This window comes from Rattus rattus, chromosome 2 (genome assembly GCF_011064425.1).
Source record: "Rattus rattus isolate New Zealand chromosome 2, Rrattus_CSIRO_v1, whole genome shotgun sequence".
NCBI classification, from domain to species: Eukaryota; Metazoa; Chordata; class Mammalia; order Rodentia; family Muridae; genus Rattus; species Rattus rattus.
In genome coordinates this window covers 115735786-115751792 of record NC_046155.1, presented here as the reverse complement: position 1 = coordinate 115751792, position 16007 = coordinate 115735786, and the positions used below count along the sequence as shown (strand labels likewise).

The 16007-nt window shown below is 38.2% G+C and overlaps 1 protein-coding gene and 1 non-coding gene across 6 annotated transcripts in view; both read right to left on the bottom strand.

Moving 5' to 3' along the window:
- The window catches only part of Zfand6 (zinc finger AN1-type containing 6), a 56714-nt gene that overhangs the window by 4880 nt on the left and 35827 nt on the right, over positions 1-16007 (bottom strand). For 3 of the 5 annotated variants that reach the window (XM_032893276.1, XM_032893275.1, XM_032893277.1), the window contains 4 exons: positions 8160-8330; positions 7820-7928; positions 6618-6718; positions 1007-1051 (listed from right to left, as the gene is read on the bottom strand). In XM_032893276.1, coding sequence (XP_032749167.1) covers positions 1007-1051; positions 6618-6718; positions 7820-7928; positions 8160-8313 — 409 coding nt within the window. In that variant the 5' untranslated portion in view covers positions 8314-8330. The remainder of the gene's footprint in view (positions 1-1006; positions 1052-6617; positions 6719-7819; positions 7929-8159; positions 8331-16007) is intronic. The other 2 variants (XM_032893278.1, XM_032893279.1) reach the window with 2 other exon arrangements.
- Positions 15574-15677, bottom strand: LOC116894851. Its single transcript, XR_004387066.1, has one exon. It is a non-coding gene; the product is annotated as a U6 spliceosomal RNA (small nuclear RNA).

Sequence of the window (16007 nt, the reverse complement as noted above, 5' to 3'; positions counted from 1 at the left end):
ATCACTGTCTTTAGAAAATTATTAGGTAAAGCTTGACTCTGTAAACAAACTCAAAAATAATTATTTAAACTATATTCAGAAATAAGGCTGAATATTGTCTTTAAAACTTGTAAGCTACAATATCTAATCTGTTCTCTATAAAATGTGGTAGTCAAAAAATTAATTCTCAAATGTCAATAACAAGATGGCAGATTGTAAACAAAATTGGTTTAATTACTGAGACAAATATTAGGAAGTATCTGGAAATGAAGAAGAATAAAAAGTCATGTTCTCACTCTGAACACAAGTGGTGTCACACACGTCAACAGTAAATTTGTCCTTAGCCTGAATACCTAAGACCAATCACCAGGGCAGATGCAACTTTGAAGGTAAAGACTGGACAGCTGTGTGGAAATGCTCATAGCTAGAGCTCGCATTTAGACTGCTGAGTCCTGGATATAGCACCAAGAGACGATGGGAGGGAACATCTGCTCAAGCCCAACTCTTAGTACAACCTTAAACAAGCAACAGCTAAGTTTAAATAAATTCACAAGCCAGAAATCTGTGAAAGACAGATTCCAAGACATTACTGTTTCCTTGGGTTATAGTTAAGATATAAGACCAGAGAATGCCTTATCCAATTCTGTTTATATTAAAGAACTAGTCAATCATGAATAGAGAGCTATGTAGTAGGCAAAGAAGCCAAAGAACCATAGTCTTTCTGAGTTTAAAGCCAAAGTCAGGACAGTTTCTTTAGAATGAGATAGGTTTTCATATAGGAAAGTGAGAATTAAAATTATACCACCAACTGTTAGTAATTAAGAACACGTGACTGTCTAGTCACACCCACTGGCCATACAGGTCTGTGGAGGAGGCCAATGTAACAATGTAAAAGAGGAGAAATAAACTGTAGTATGCTTTCTAGCTGAATTGCTAACTGGAATCCTGCTAGACACAGTCTACTGGCCATTATTGTTAAGATACTTCAAAAAAGCACTAGACAGGTAAGAGTGGTTTTACTACCCACATGGAGGATCACATTCAAGAGGAACAAGGCCCTCTGCTCTGGGTCCTGTAAACAGAAAAAGAATAGAAATGTAATAGTAAGTACATAATACAATTTAAACCCTAATTCTCTTTGGGGTATATTCATAAACACAATGAAAAACTAAACTGAACTTAAAATGACATTGGTAGGTAACCGCAAACACTATCTTAGTATGTTTACTTTCTTTTGGTAGGATACAGTACCTCTATATAATAGGATATATTTTTCCTCAGACAATCTTGGCAGTTCTCAAGAATTAGACAAAGCTTTTTTGGCACTCAACATTTTCAGGACCCAAGCATGTAAGAGAACTCGACCATAGAATTCCAACCCAGTGAAGGGTCAGAAGAGTGTTTCTGAGGAGCTCAATCATTCGGTTTCCTTCTGCTGTGCATCTAGTGAAGACATAGAACAAATGCTCCCGAGGCATTCATTGCAGATAGTTACAACCAACTAATCTTAATTTTTTTAAATCTGGATCTCATTTTCCCAGATGTGGGTTTAAACTGAGTAAAATGTAAGCTCTTCCTAATTTAAAAATCCTATGTAAACTATGGAAAAAAGTTAACTTCCATGAGAAAAATCACATTAGTACTGAGACTAGCATTCAAGAGAAAAGCGTGCCTCGTCTATTATTTTCTAGGAATACCATTAATTCTAGGCCTGGCAAGACAGCTCAGTGGGGAAGGCACTTACTGGCACACCTGATGCCCTGAGTACAAAAGGAAAAAAGAAAAAAAAGCCACACAATGAAAGGACAGAACAACGCCAGCAAGCTCCTTACCAAACAAGGGTGTGCTTCATTCTCTTCAGAACTGTAAGTGAAGATGAATTCACCTGGCAATTATCCTTAACTCTTTGAGAAAGTCTAGTTGCTTTTCAAATCATCTACAGTATTCAGAATTCCCATAATGTGTAAGTGTCCTAGTTTGCACACAGCAAACAATGCTTGTTATTGCTACTGCCTGCAGCACTCTGCTGGGGCACGTGTTAATTCATTATGGGTTTGCTTTTGCAGTTCCCTGGTGACTACTGATGGAGAGAATCGGTTCATTTGCTGACAGTCACTTTGTACATCTTCTGTGGAAAAATATCTATTCAGACCCTTTGCTTATTTTTCTTTCCTTTAAAAACATCTTATTAATTCTTTGAGAATTTCCAAAGCTCTATTAAACATTTTTATTAGATTCATACATTTTTAAAGATTCATAGAATTTATGTGAGTGTTTTGCCTACACGTATTATGTGTACCACATGCATGTTTGTGCCTTTCCAGCTAGAACTGGAATTTTGGATGGTTGCCAAGCACCATGTGGCAACCCTTTTTTTCACTGGATTGTGTTATTCTGCTTTCTTTCATTCTTTCTTTCCTTATTTTTATAGCCACCACAGATTTAAACTAGGAGCCCATGCATGCTGCCCAAATGCTTTATCCCCCAGGATCCATCTTTATTAAATGGGTGATGTAAAACATTCTCTGTACTGCTTTTCCATTCTTTTCATGAAAACAAAGTCATCCATTTATCGTCTTTGGTTGCTATTGCTTTAGGTGTCTTATCTATGAAACTTCTAATCTAAGCTAAGGCCAAAAAATTTACACTTGCCTTAAGAGTTTTTACAGTTTCAGTTCTTATATTTATGTAGGTTTTGGATACGTTGTGGGTAAACTTTTACATTTCTTTATGAATTCATTCTTTAATCAGGCTTTCATTTTCTTACTGGATGACCTTAGACTTTAGTTTAATATAGACTGCCCTTAAGCTTTTGAGTGTATTTCTGGACTATCAATGCCATTCCACTGGTCTATTTGAGTCCCTTCACAATAGCACTTTACTCTAGATTACTGTATCTTTTAATAAAGCCTGAAGTTGGGAACTATTAAGTACTGTAACTTTTTCAAGACTGTCTTGGCCGTTTTCAACCATTCTTTAAAATCAGATGAAATCCCTGATTTCTATGCCATTTAAGCTTTCCTGAATAATAGTCCCAATTTAGCTAACAGTTCCCCCGCCTGCCATGACCTACTGATCTAACAACTCTCCCTAAGAATCCTGGTTCTCCCTGCCTTATTCTTTTTTTCTTTTTTCTTTTTTTTTTCGGAGCTGGGGACCGAACCCAGGGCCTTGCGCTTGCTAGCAAGCGCTCTACCACTGAGCTAAATCCCCAACCCCCCCTGCCTTATTCTTGACAGCCCAATCTTCCAAAAAGCGGATTTATTCTACACTGAAAAGGTCTACAGTCATCTTTTATCCTAAGTCTCCTTTAACTCCCAGATCAATTGGACAACAATACATAAAACAAGAATATCCTTTATTGGTTGTACAACAGTCAAATAATTTTAAATTTCCTGCTAGGTGGGCATGATTCAAAAATAGTGAAAATGCAGAGGTGAAAAATGTCAGGGAAGGATAAAGATATGAAGCCAGAAGCTCTACATCTCAACCCCATCTTCTTTTCAGCCTGCAACACCCAAGACCTGGGAGGGCTGTAAGGGTAACCAAAGTTCAGCTCTATCTTCAAGGAAGCCAATCCAGTTCAGCATTGTTGAATATACCAAAATGCATATATAGTTTGTCTTTAAGCTAGTTTTTGTAAACTGGAAATTCTAGATTTTTTTAAGAGCTTGAGAAACTGCTTGCTATCTTTTAAATTTTTTTTAAAAAGGATAATTAGATAACATACAGCAATAGGCTAAATTTTCATTTAAGCATGAGAATTAGAGCCAAGATGCCAAACGAAAGCATCACCACCTACCTGGAGGCATCATACCAGAATAGATATTACTAACAGATGAAATGCTATTCTGAAAGCCCCAGTGACTCTGGAATACACATGGATAACAGGCAGCTTGTCTAACCAGCTGACCCTACCTACTTGGGAAACAAAGAGGACTGGACATGCCAGTCAGATGCACACAGTGAATCCCAGCTCACAAGCATCTCACTGTCTTGTGGAGGGAACACGGTCACAGTTGGTGCCGGGGTTCCAGCTCCCTGGATCATGTGCCTGTGCTGCAGAGGCCTTTCTGTTTCTTTTCAGTCACTCAAAAGATGAAATGATAAAGCATCATTCTCTGCTTTGTTCAACAGGCAAATCATGTGTAGGGAAGCGCGTGTACTTTTAAGTATCTATATACAGAGGAGCATATTTACATTTGTATTGACAAAACAAAGAAAATATTTTAAATTTAAAAACAAGTTAAATGTTTTTAAGGAGGTTATTCAGGTGAGGATATAGCTGTATGAGAAGGGTTTGTTCTGTAAACACGAGGACCCGCCTCAGTCCCCCAGAACCTACACTTATGAAACAGCTGGGTCCACTGGCACATCCTTGTCCACTTGTCACTTTAGACAACTTGGTAAACTCTGGCTATGCGATAATGAGAACAGTGGATGGCATCTGAGGAAGACGCTCTCGTGCTCCAGCTTCCATGCCTACACTAACTCACACAGACATCAGAGGATGCTACTGAGAGCCTTCACAAGCTGAAAACTAAGTCTTTCTTAACCTGGGTGAAACTGAAACTTACATCTGATTTGTTGAAGATTCTGCTATGCTGAAGTTATGAATGCTGTCTTTAATGAACTTAAAAGTTAATACTTATCCAAATGTCATTCAAAGCATTCTTATAAAAAGAGTGTCTAACTTTGAAAAACATTCTGCGGTCTTTCTGACATAACGACTTTCCCGGTTAATGCACTCAGGGTGAGCTGGAGGAAACTTTGATGTTCTCCATATATCAGAATGGTGTAAAGTACCTACATTATTGCATTATTAACTCACCTACCTTTATCAACTATTCAACTCCCATTGCATCTTTAATCTTTGTTCATTTTGTTCATTTTGTTTTGTTTTTCTAAGACCAGGTCTCACTATGTCCTGGAACTTGCCATGCAGAACAGACTGGCCTAGAATTCACAGAAATCTGCCTGCCACTGCAGGGATCAAAGGCATGTGCCATCATACCCTTTAATTTTATGATTCTTTTCGCACAGCACAGTTCTGTTTAAGACACATATAACTCTCCTGAGTGAGTGGCAGCTTTGTTCTTTTTCTTCTCTGCTAACCTCCCTCTCAAAACTGTTTGCTCCTGGGATCTGTTTGGTTGTGTCTGTGGCCTGAGACTAATCAGGATCCAGAAGGCTCTTTTCTGTTCCTTCCCTTCCTGCTTTGCTTTCAAACTCTATTCTCACTTCAACAGCCTATACCAGACCATCTAAAATTCAGCAGCAATTTTCTTCACTTTCCTTTTACCTACCTACGCCTTCCAAATATTCTCTCCAATTTTACATTTACCATCTCTGCCTCACTCAAGGACATTTTTCTGTAATAGGCTACAGAGATGGCTGAGCGTTCAGAAGCACACACTGCTCCCACGTTCAATTCCTAGCACCCACAGTGAGCGGCTCACAACTGTATGCAACTTCAGCTCTGGGAGGACCAGATGCCTCTGGTACCTGTACTCACATGCTATGGTCATACACATAAAAATGCATATTTAGAAAACCCTTTTCTGTAACTAATACCTTTCTGTTAGCCTCTCCGTCAAAAGCAATAACATCACTGTCACTGTAATAAAGCTAAGCTTTGTTAGCACTGTTAGTCTTTTTAACTAGTGGATAACCTAACATTTCCCCTTTTCTGAATCTAACATAACCTACCATCCTTACTTTCCTTAAACTTTTCTATTTACAAAAATACTGTACACTAATTATACTTTATGAATTTATAGTAATATGTGAGTTATATCAAAATATTTATGTTGGTCACATAGTATATTCACTTCCTATTTCAAAATCTGCACAAATAGGAAAATATGGTCAAGGGCTGACTAGGCAAGAAATAAAGGATATCTATATTATTTAATATAAAATTCAATGACCAAGTTGAATATTTCAGATCATCTGTCAACAGAATGCCTTTAACATTCACGATGCAGAAGTCAAGGTATTGTCTTCTCAGACCCTGCCACGGTGTCGCACAGCTCTGAACTTATCTTTGCACAGTAAGCTCTCTTGGCTGACAGGATAATAAAGCCTAGCAGAGATCAGGAGCCTCGTAAATGCCTCCCCATTGCAAATGCCTTCAGATACATTTCTCAGAGTTCTTGGGTCACTTGAATCCATGAAACCAGGGTGAAAGCACGGGGTGTCACACTGTGAATGCAAGTAGCTGGATGTGACCACCGCACTGTAGTTCACATGGGGAGAGGAGTGCCTGGGACCAATAAGAAAAGCCTCTTGGATAATCAGTCAAAGCCAAAATCAGCAAGGTTCCTGCAAACCAGTAGTCCCAGTGCTTAGAAAGGAGAGTTTTGGTATTTAACTGTTTAACACAACAGAACATAATAATATAATACTTCTATTTGGTCACTTGAATTACATTTTTCAAGCATATTTGAACCTTTACTCTGATCTAATTATGTAAGTGGAAAATGAATCCCAACATTCTAGTCAATTAAGTATTTGAGAATATAAAATACACTTCTCATAATAAAACTGACAAAGCATATACGAAGTCCCCACATCTATGCTAGTACCTGGCCTACAGAACTCAAGTGTTAAACACACACATGCTATCATATGCAAACCTTGCAGGTCTTCTGTCTCGGATACTGCTTTGTCCACTGATGTACTGTCCACTTGGGAAGGTGCTACAGATTCTGATAAAAGTGACTGATTTGATACAGGGCTAGAAAAGCAAAAGATATATTTTAATATAAAGGTTTTTAAAATTAGTTTCCTAATTTTAAAGATAGGGGCAGTATTCTGTTGTCCAGGATGGTGTTAAACTCAAGCTCTTGCCTCCTTTACGTAAGTGCTACTGCACTTAATATTTCAGTCTGAATAGATCTTCTAAGTACCCGTACAAACTAGAAGGACACAGTTAAGTACCACTTCTTCTAGAACACAGACACACACGAAACCTAACATAATCATAGGGCTTGGTAACTACAGGCTAATTAGGGACAAAAGGTTATGTTCTGGAAACCAAAGCAATAGTGCATTGTTTTTGTTTTTTTTAATACATTCCAAATATCACATGAATGCTCTAAATGAAAACTAACGAGATGCAGCCTTGCTTTAGAAACATTAAAACAAAGTTGTAAATGAACACCTACAATGAATTTTTAAAAAGAAAGCACAGTGCAAAAACTTAATAGCCTACTTTATAACAGAAGAAGATGGAAATAAGTCTGTTCTTCCTTCTGTCCGTCCTTCCTTCCTTCCTTCCTTTCTTCCATGCCTAAGGGGAGCCTAAAACTGCATAGTTCAGCCTAGCCTTGAATCCCAATCTTCTTGCCTCTGTTTCTCAAGTCTGAGATTATACAGGCATGCACCATGACTTTCAGAACTTAAAACATGTATTTCTGCATGCATCTCTCTACCTCTAACTTTAGAGCTAAAAGCAAAAATATATTATAATAAAACAGAAAAATTAGTATTGCTTCATGATAAAAACAAAGAATCTGAGGCAATCCTCTTCTGATTCAGGGCACTAATATTTGCAGACCAAGGACTGCAGTGTGAAGAACAAACTTCAGAAGCAGACCAGTGTGCAGTGTGAGAATAAAGGACGTCTGAGAGGGGCACTGAAGGCTTGAAAGAGCTCTCGTTCAACAACAAAGAACAGTACAGAGCATCTTGTAGCTAGTGAGTAGCGAGCAGTCAGATACGGTTCTAGGCCAGTAAATCCTGCAATAGCTTTAAAGTGTTCCTTAGTGAAGTGATTACAAACTATCTTAAGATCAATACTCTTTAGTTTCAGGTATCTTTCAGAAAGTAACCTTACCCTGGCTGCATAGATGAAGACGTAGAATCTAGCGCTGACTGAGCGTCTGGGACACTGCCATCTGCGCACTGTACTGGTAAGGATTCAGACAGACTGCTGACAGAAGCTGCTGCAATACAACCACATTGCAGGTTAATATTCTGAGAAAAGCAAAGGAAGACCAATTCCCCACAAAACATAGTACATAGGTTTCCCTTCTTTAGTATGTCCTACTTGGTTTTTAATTTTGTTTTAATGATATGAATGTAGCACTCTATACATGACAGGAGAGTGAAAGGAAGTATTACATATACCCCATGTGTTGTCATGAACACTGCTGTGCTTTAACTGGATTACTTACCAGGTGGGCTTATTCTACCATTGCTACTGTTCTGTCTTTGAAGATGTTCTTTATAGCATACTGAGCACATGCCATTTGTACGAGGGTTTCCATAAAATCCGCAGCCAGTGGAGCAAAGCATAGGTGCTTGGCTGTGATTAGTTTCTTGCGCCATGTTCTTCTGTTGCACACCTGAAATTGGCACAGAATTAGTAAAGAATCCCAACACTAGACTTCAGTGTTACATTATCCAAATCTGCCTTCTATAATGAAGGGAAAATCATCGACATGCTCTTTCTCTAACTATGCTATGCTATCCCTTGACACAGGGCGAAGGTAAAGAGCAAAGGACACTTGGTGAACTCCTACTTCAAGCTACTCTCTGTAAGCAGGTCTGTGCCGGCTCAGAAAGTATTCAACTTCCCCAGAGGAAGCAACCTTTACCACCCCAAAGTTAACTTTAGTGTGGACTCTTAAAATAATGAGCAACACTTTATGTTTTGCTATAACTATGCAATTTCTAAATATTTAAAGTTTTGTTCAAGTCTGCCTTAACTTGTGATTTATTATGTTTAAAGATTACCACCTAATATAATTTTTGTTCTGGTGAATATGGAGAACTGGGCAGAATATGTTGGTGAAAGGAGAAATGGGAGTTAATCATTTTGGAAGGTAATTTAGCAGTTCACCTCAAGAGTCCTGTAGAAGACAAATACTGCTCTCTGAACCAGCCATTTGTTTCATTAAGCATGATAATCTACAGAATAGCTATAGTATAATCAGAAAAAGAACAAAGAATACACAAAGATGTGGATCATGGCATGTTTATAATGTAGTTAAGAAAAATGTTTACTTTTTAAAGCATTTATAATTTTAAAGAGTAAAATTAAAATCTAATGGGACAGAGACATTAGTCACTGCATGCTGGGACTCAGGAAGTATTTGGGAACCACTTGAAGGTGATAATCAAAGCAGATGGAAGAATTTCACATGGTTTTTGTCCCAGAAAGCAACTGGTGACTTGGCACAAACAACCCATGGCGGCAAACAGTAATAGCTGGCTTATTAAAAAGAACATCTTCTAAAGGAAGGTTATTACAGACCAAAAAATAATAGATACTCGAAATAGAAAATGCTTTGTTACTGAAATTGCCTTGACTTGGTAAACACCAAAGAAAAGCATTCACTGTTCACTAGGACGAGAGTTTTCTCCATCTGAACGATTTGAAGATTGTTGAAGGTAAAGATATATCAAATTTAATAATCAATAATCACAAGGCCCTTTGTCTAGGTTACAAAAAGAGGCTGCAGACTTAATATCCACCATTAAAAGCAATGTCCCAGATCACCATGGTAGAGCACTCCTTTAATCACAACACTCAGAGGCAGAAACCGGCAGATCTCTGAGATACAGTCTAGCCTGATCTACATAGCAAGTTCTAGGCCAGTCATTGTTACACAGTAAGACGCTATCTCAAAACAAAATAATGAAGGAAAAATAAGAAAGAAAGAAAAGATCTCGCTGGGTGTGGACAAGGTAATGCATACCTGTAAATACAGCACTTGGAAGGCTGAGTCAAGAGGATCCCTAGTCACTGATCTAAACTATACGGAGTTCCAGGCCAGCCTGGGCTACCTAGGAAGACTCTGAATAAAAACAGAAAAACAAAAGCGTAAACTTCAAATAATGGAAAAGGTCTCTATGCACCAGTGTAAGAAAATGCTAGGGTGGTGAGCCAGAGTGGGAGGGTGGGTGGGGGAATCACCCTCATAAAAGCAGGGGAAGGAGGGATGGAATAGGGAGTTTGGGGAGGGAAATTCAGAAAGCAGATAACATTTGAAATGTAAATAAATAAAATATCCATAACAAATAATACAAAATACTTCGGTGTAACTCTAACCAAGCAAGAGAAAGGTCTGTATGTGTATAACAAGAACTTCAAGTTTTGAAGAAACAAATTGAAGATCTCAGAAGATGGAAAGACCTCCTGTGCTCATGGAATGGCAGGATTAATATTGTAAAAATGACCATCTTGCCAAAAGCAATCTACAGAATCAATGCAATCCCCATCAAAATCCCAAATTAATTCTTCGTAGAGTTACAAAGAGCAATTTGCAAATTCATTTGGAATAACAAAAAACCCAGGATAGCAAAAACTACCCTCACCGATAAAAGAACTTTTATCTCTTTCGCTCTGTGAGTGTGTGTGTGTGAGAGTGACTCTGTCTTCTCTTTCTGTGAGTGTGTGAGAGATTCTCTGTGTATGTGAATCAATTTCTCTCTCTCTGTCTCTGTCTCTGTCTCTCTCTCTTTCTCTCTCTATCTATCTATCTCTCCCTGACCTCAAGCTGTATTACAGAGCAATAGTGATAAAAATTGTATGATATTGGTACAGAGACAGGCAGGTAGATCAATGGAATAGAATTGAAGACCCAGAAATGAACCCACACACCTATGGTCACTTGATCTTTGAACAAAGGAACTAAAACCATCCAGTAGAAAAAAGCATTTTCAACAAATGGTGCTGGTTCAACTGGAGGTCAGCATGTAGAAGAATGCAAATAGATCCATTCTTAGTGCTCTGTACAAAGCTTAAGTCCAAGTGGATCAAGGACCTCCACATAAAACCAGATTCCTCATAAAACTGCAAAGCTTCTGTAAGGCAAAGGACACTGGCATTAGAACGAAACGGCAACCAACAGATTAGGAAAAGATCTTTATCAATCCTCCATCAGAGAGGGGGCTAATATCCAATATATACAAAGAACTCAAGAAGTTGGACTCCAGAGAATCAAAAAACTCTATTAAAAAATGGGGCATACAGGTAAACAAAGAATTCTCAGCTGTGGACATTTCTAAAGAAATGTTCAACATCCTTAGTCATCAGGGAAATTCAAATCAAAACAACCCTGAGATTTCACCTCACACTAGTCAGAATAGCTAAGATCAAAAACTCAGGTGACAACAGATGCTGGCGAGGATGTGGAGAAAGAGGACCACTTCTTCATTGTTGATGGGTTGCAAACTGGTTATCACTCTGGAAATCAGTCTGGATGTTCCTCAGAAAATTGGGACATAGTACTACCTGAGGACCCAGATATACAACTCTTGGGCATATACCCAAAAGATGCCCCAACATATAACAAAGACACATGCTCCACTATGTTCATAGCAGCCTTATTTATAACAGCCAGAAGCTGGAAAGAACCCAGATGTCCTTCAACAGAGGAATGGATACAGAGAATGCGGTACATCTACACAATGGAGTATTACTCAGCTCTCAAAAACAGTGACTTCATGAAATTCATAGGCAAATGGATGGAACTAAAAAATATCATTCTGAGTGAGGTAACCCAATCACAAAAAAACACACACACGGTATGCACTCATTAAGTGGATATTAGCCCCAAAGCTCAAATTAGCCAAGATACAATACACAGACCATATGAAACTCAAAGAAGGATGACCAAAGTGCAGATGCTTCAGTTCTTCTTAGAAGAGAGAACAAAAATATCCATAGGAGGAGATACGGAGACAAAATTTGGGGCAGAGACTGAAAGAATGACCATTCAGAGCCTGACCCACCTGGGATCCAGCCTATATACACACAGCCACCAAATCCAGACAATATTGCTGATGCCAGCAAGTGTATGCTGACAGGAGTCTGATATAGCTGTCTCTTGAGAGGCTATGCCAGAGCATGACAAATACAGAGGTGAATGTTCACAGCCAACCACTGAACTGAGAACAGGGTCCCCATTGGAGGAGTTAGAGAAAGGACTGAAGGAGCTGAAGGGGTTTGCAACCGGATAAGAACAACAATACCAACCAACCAGAGCTCTCAGGGACTAAACCACCATCCAAAGAGTTCAAATGGATAGACCCATGGCTCCAGCTGCATATATAGCAGAGGATGGCCTTGTTGGGCACCAAAGGAAGGCGAAGCCCTTGGCCCTCCCAAGGCTTGAACCACGCCCCCAACCCCAGTGTAGGGGAATGTCAGGGCAGGGAAGCAGGAAGGGGTGGGTGGCTGGGTAGGGGAAAGGGTATAACATTTGAAATGTAAATTAAAAAAAAATCCAATAAAAAAAAGAAAATATCCAATAAAAATGATTGTTTAAATAATAAAATAAAATAAAAAACAAAGATATCATGAATTTTGCAGGCAAATGAATGGATCTTGAGAATATCATTCGAAAGAGAAAAAAAGAAAAGAAAGAAAGATAAAGAAAAGAAAAGGTCTCAAACTATTAAGGGATGCTACTTCATACCTTTACCTGGGAATACAATCTAAGATTCTGACAAGCTTATTTTTCACTCCATGACAGGTTCTCTCAGAATCCCATCCTTGTCAGAGAGTGGGGGGTGAGGTGAAGAGGGAGAGACAGAAACAGACGGAGCGGGGAGGGGCGGTGGCGGCGCAGATAGAGACAGAGAGAATATCATGTGTTGTATCAGTCACCTCTCTCCTGCAATCCTATATATTCATGTCAAATTAAAAGGCAATTACAACGTAGAGAAGTAGTATGATGGCAAGATGTTCCTGATGGACATTAGTCTATTCTCTTTTGAGTGTGTATGTGTTAATATGTGTGTAGGTGCGCGCTCATTTTGTATGTACATCTGTGTTTAGGCTAGAGGTTAAAACCAGAATGAGTTGTTTTCCTCAGTCACCTTCAACCCTACACTTAGAAGCAGTTCCTCACTAAACCTGGAGTCACCAATACAGCTAGACTGGCTGGCTGGCCAATGCCAGGGACCCTTCTGTTTTTTCGTTCCTAGCACTGGGATTACATAGGATGCAAGTCGCAGTGTTTTGCTTTTTATGTGACTGCAGAGGATCTCAACTCAGATTCTAATGCTTGTGTATCAAACACTTTATCCACTGAACCATCTCCCTAGCCTTATGTTCTTTGTGTTTGTCTAGTTTTTTAGTGACTGCTAACCATGATAAAGATAATTAAGTAACGGAGCTGGGATTCATCCAGATAGTCTGGCTATAGTCCAGGTTCTAAGCTAGCAGTTTTAAAAGTATGATCCATGAGCTGGTATGGAGGTCGACACTATACTCAAAACAACATTAACAAGTTACCTGCCTTAAAACAAAACAAAACCCATACTCTGAAGGATCCTTTGCAGTGGTGCAAAAGCAGTGTTTTTCAGCCAGAGGCTTTCAATGAGCCGAACAGGCAGTGGAACGGTGTACTAGCAGACGTCATGTTACACCCAGAGCAAAAAGCAATTTATTTGTTAAATCTTGCCCAAGCACATGATTTTTTTTCTTTTTTTTGAGAATAGATTTTCTGGTGTCACCTATCTGCATTTTGGAGAACTGTACCTTAGAAAAAATGGTTGTGCAACTATTTGAATTGTAAGGTGACTGAATACCCTTTTAATGAACAACTTTATTTAAAAGAATGACTGGCACACTGGTTATTAAGACTTGAGTCCGACATTTTCTAAAAACAAAGGACATGTAGGATATCTGTCACTTTAAACAACCAACTGTAAGTAGCCACTACAAGGATACCATTCAGTCATTCAGACAGAAAAGGGCTTAAACAAGTCTCCAATATTTTGAGTGTTTTAGTGATATTATTGGCATTAACTGAATGACACCGATCCAACATTTAAAGACCTCCTTAAATCAGTGAATCAAGTACCCAACGTATGTCAGTATAAAATCATTCATGAACAAAAGAACCATTCAAATGGAAAGACACACCAACAAAAAGACAAAGAGGTTTTACATGCTACCAGAGTCTAAGCTGCAATCATCCCTAAAGAAACTATCAACTGTCAAATTTTGGTGTAGTATTAAAGAACACCATCTTTTATAAAGCTGGGAAGGTTATTAAAACATTCTTTTTTCAACTCCAAGAGCCCAGATTTTCTTTACAGCACTGTATATATTAAATTCAAAGCAACCACTAAGATCTTGTTTTATTAAGCCTTTTATCACTAAGAAATGTGTAGGGAGGGGCAGGTACACTTTCCACTAAAACATTTAAAATAAGTTAGTATTAAATTTTTTCCCTCAGTTTTACCTGTCATATGCTAAAAAGCACTAAATATAATATTTAAAACAAAATCTCTTCACGCTATTCATTAATTTTAGAAAGCGTTAAGATTTTGGTACCAACATTCTGAGAATTCATTGCTGCATGCAAAATGCACATTTCTCAACACAGGCCAAGGCAGTTCAAGAGGGCTAACAGACATTTTTTTTTTTTTTATTTGTGAAAAGAGGCACAAAACTGACTTATACAGCATTACCTCTGGACTTAAAATTATATATAAGTGGAGACCACTTGGGGATGGGGAGAGCACCTAGTAAGATTCCCTGGGATAATAGAGAAAAGACAATGTAAAAATACAGGTTCAACCTGTTACTGTACCATGCCACTAAGCAGCAGATTAAAGTAAGATACAATAAAGGAGTTCTCCCCACCCCAATATAGATAAACATGCCAGTATAACTGAAAGTCACAACATCCAAAAAAGAGAGATGTCATTCTATGAATACTAGGTAAACACAGAGATAAAAGTGAAATACGACCATCAAGCTTTTCTGCTACATTTAACCTCAAAACTAACATTAAAACTCAATGCCATCTAACTGTACCTACTTCCAAAACCAAACTGTCCTGCACAGTAGCAAACAGAGTAATTTTTCAGTAATTTTAGGAGACACAGGTGATTGATTATAAAATGATTCAGTCTTACTTATTCATTTTCAAAACATTGAAAACATACCTTTTGTAAAGATTCAAAATGACCACAAAAAAACCAAAAACCAAACTAAATCAAACCAAACAAACCAACCAACCAACAACAACAACAACAAAAAACCCAACCCAAAACCAAAAAAACCCAAAAAAACCAAAAAAATCAAAAAAACCCTAAAAACCAAAAACAACCCCAAAACCACAAAGGATAACAATTTCTATGAAGGCAGTGGCACAGCAAGGGTACTGGGGAAAAACCACAGGTCAGCCCCTCCTGCCATTTCTGATAGGTGAACAATGCAGGACATAAATCTGGCACTGAAACGATCAGGGAATAAAATGGGTAAGGGAAGAGAAGGAAGATCAATTCTTCATACTGTACTGTGGGACTCCACCACTGCAAATCCAAGCTCTTAGAGCAGTGAAAGCCAGGCACAGGAGTGAATACTGCCTAGCACAGTGTAGTCATAAAACAGCTCCAACGTGAATCATAAAACTGAATCCAACGTGCTGAACTGACTTGTCCCAGTCAAAAATCACAACCTATGTTCTCTAATACTTCATGGTGATTCAGAATTTACTGTGGAACTGTTGCTTTGTCCTTATGCCATTTATTTCTACACCCCAGTTTAAGGGAGTTCTTTATGTCTTTCTTGAAGTCCATCATCATGATCAAATGTGATTTAAAATCTAGATCTTGCTTTTCAAAAGTATGGAACGCTTCACGAATTTGTGTGTCATCCTTGTGCAGGGGCCATGCTAATCTCTGTATCGTTCCAATTTTAGTATATGTGCTGCAGAAGCGAGCACGAGACCCCAGTTTAAAAACGGACCAAAGTCATATAACTGGTGAACCATCAAGTCAGTCTTTTAATATTAAAAAATTAGGATGACAGCCTGTTGTATTTAAAACAATTTTGAGACATTCATGAATTTTTATTATTTGCATTTAAAAATCAGCTTAAACTTTACTCAATTGTTCAGTCTTAAGATAATATGCAACTTTAATTAGCTATAACCTACTGTACTCAAAATAATTAATTTTTCCATTTTGTCTTTTTCCCTAACGAAGTCTTTATCTATATAAATATTCAAGATTGTATAATCTGAGAATGCAAAAAAATTCATTACAAATTAAAT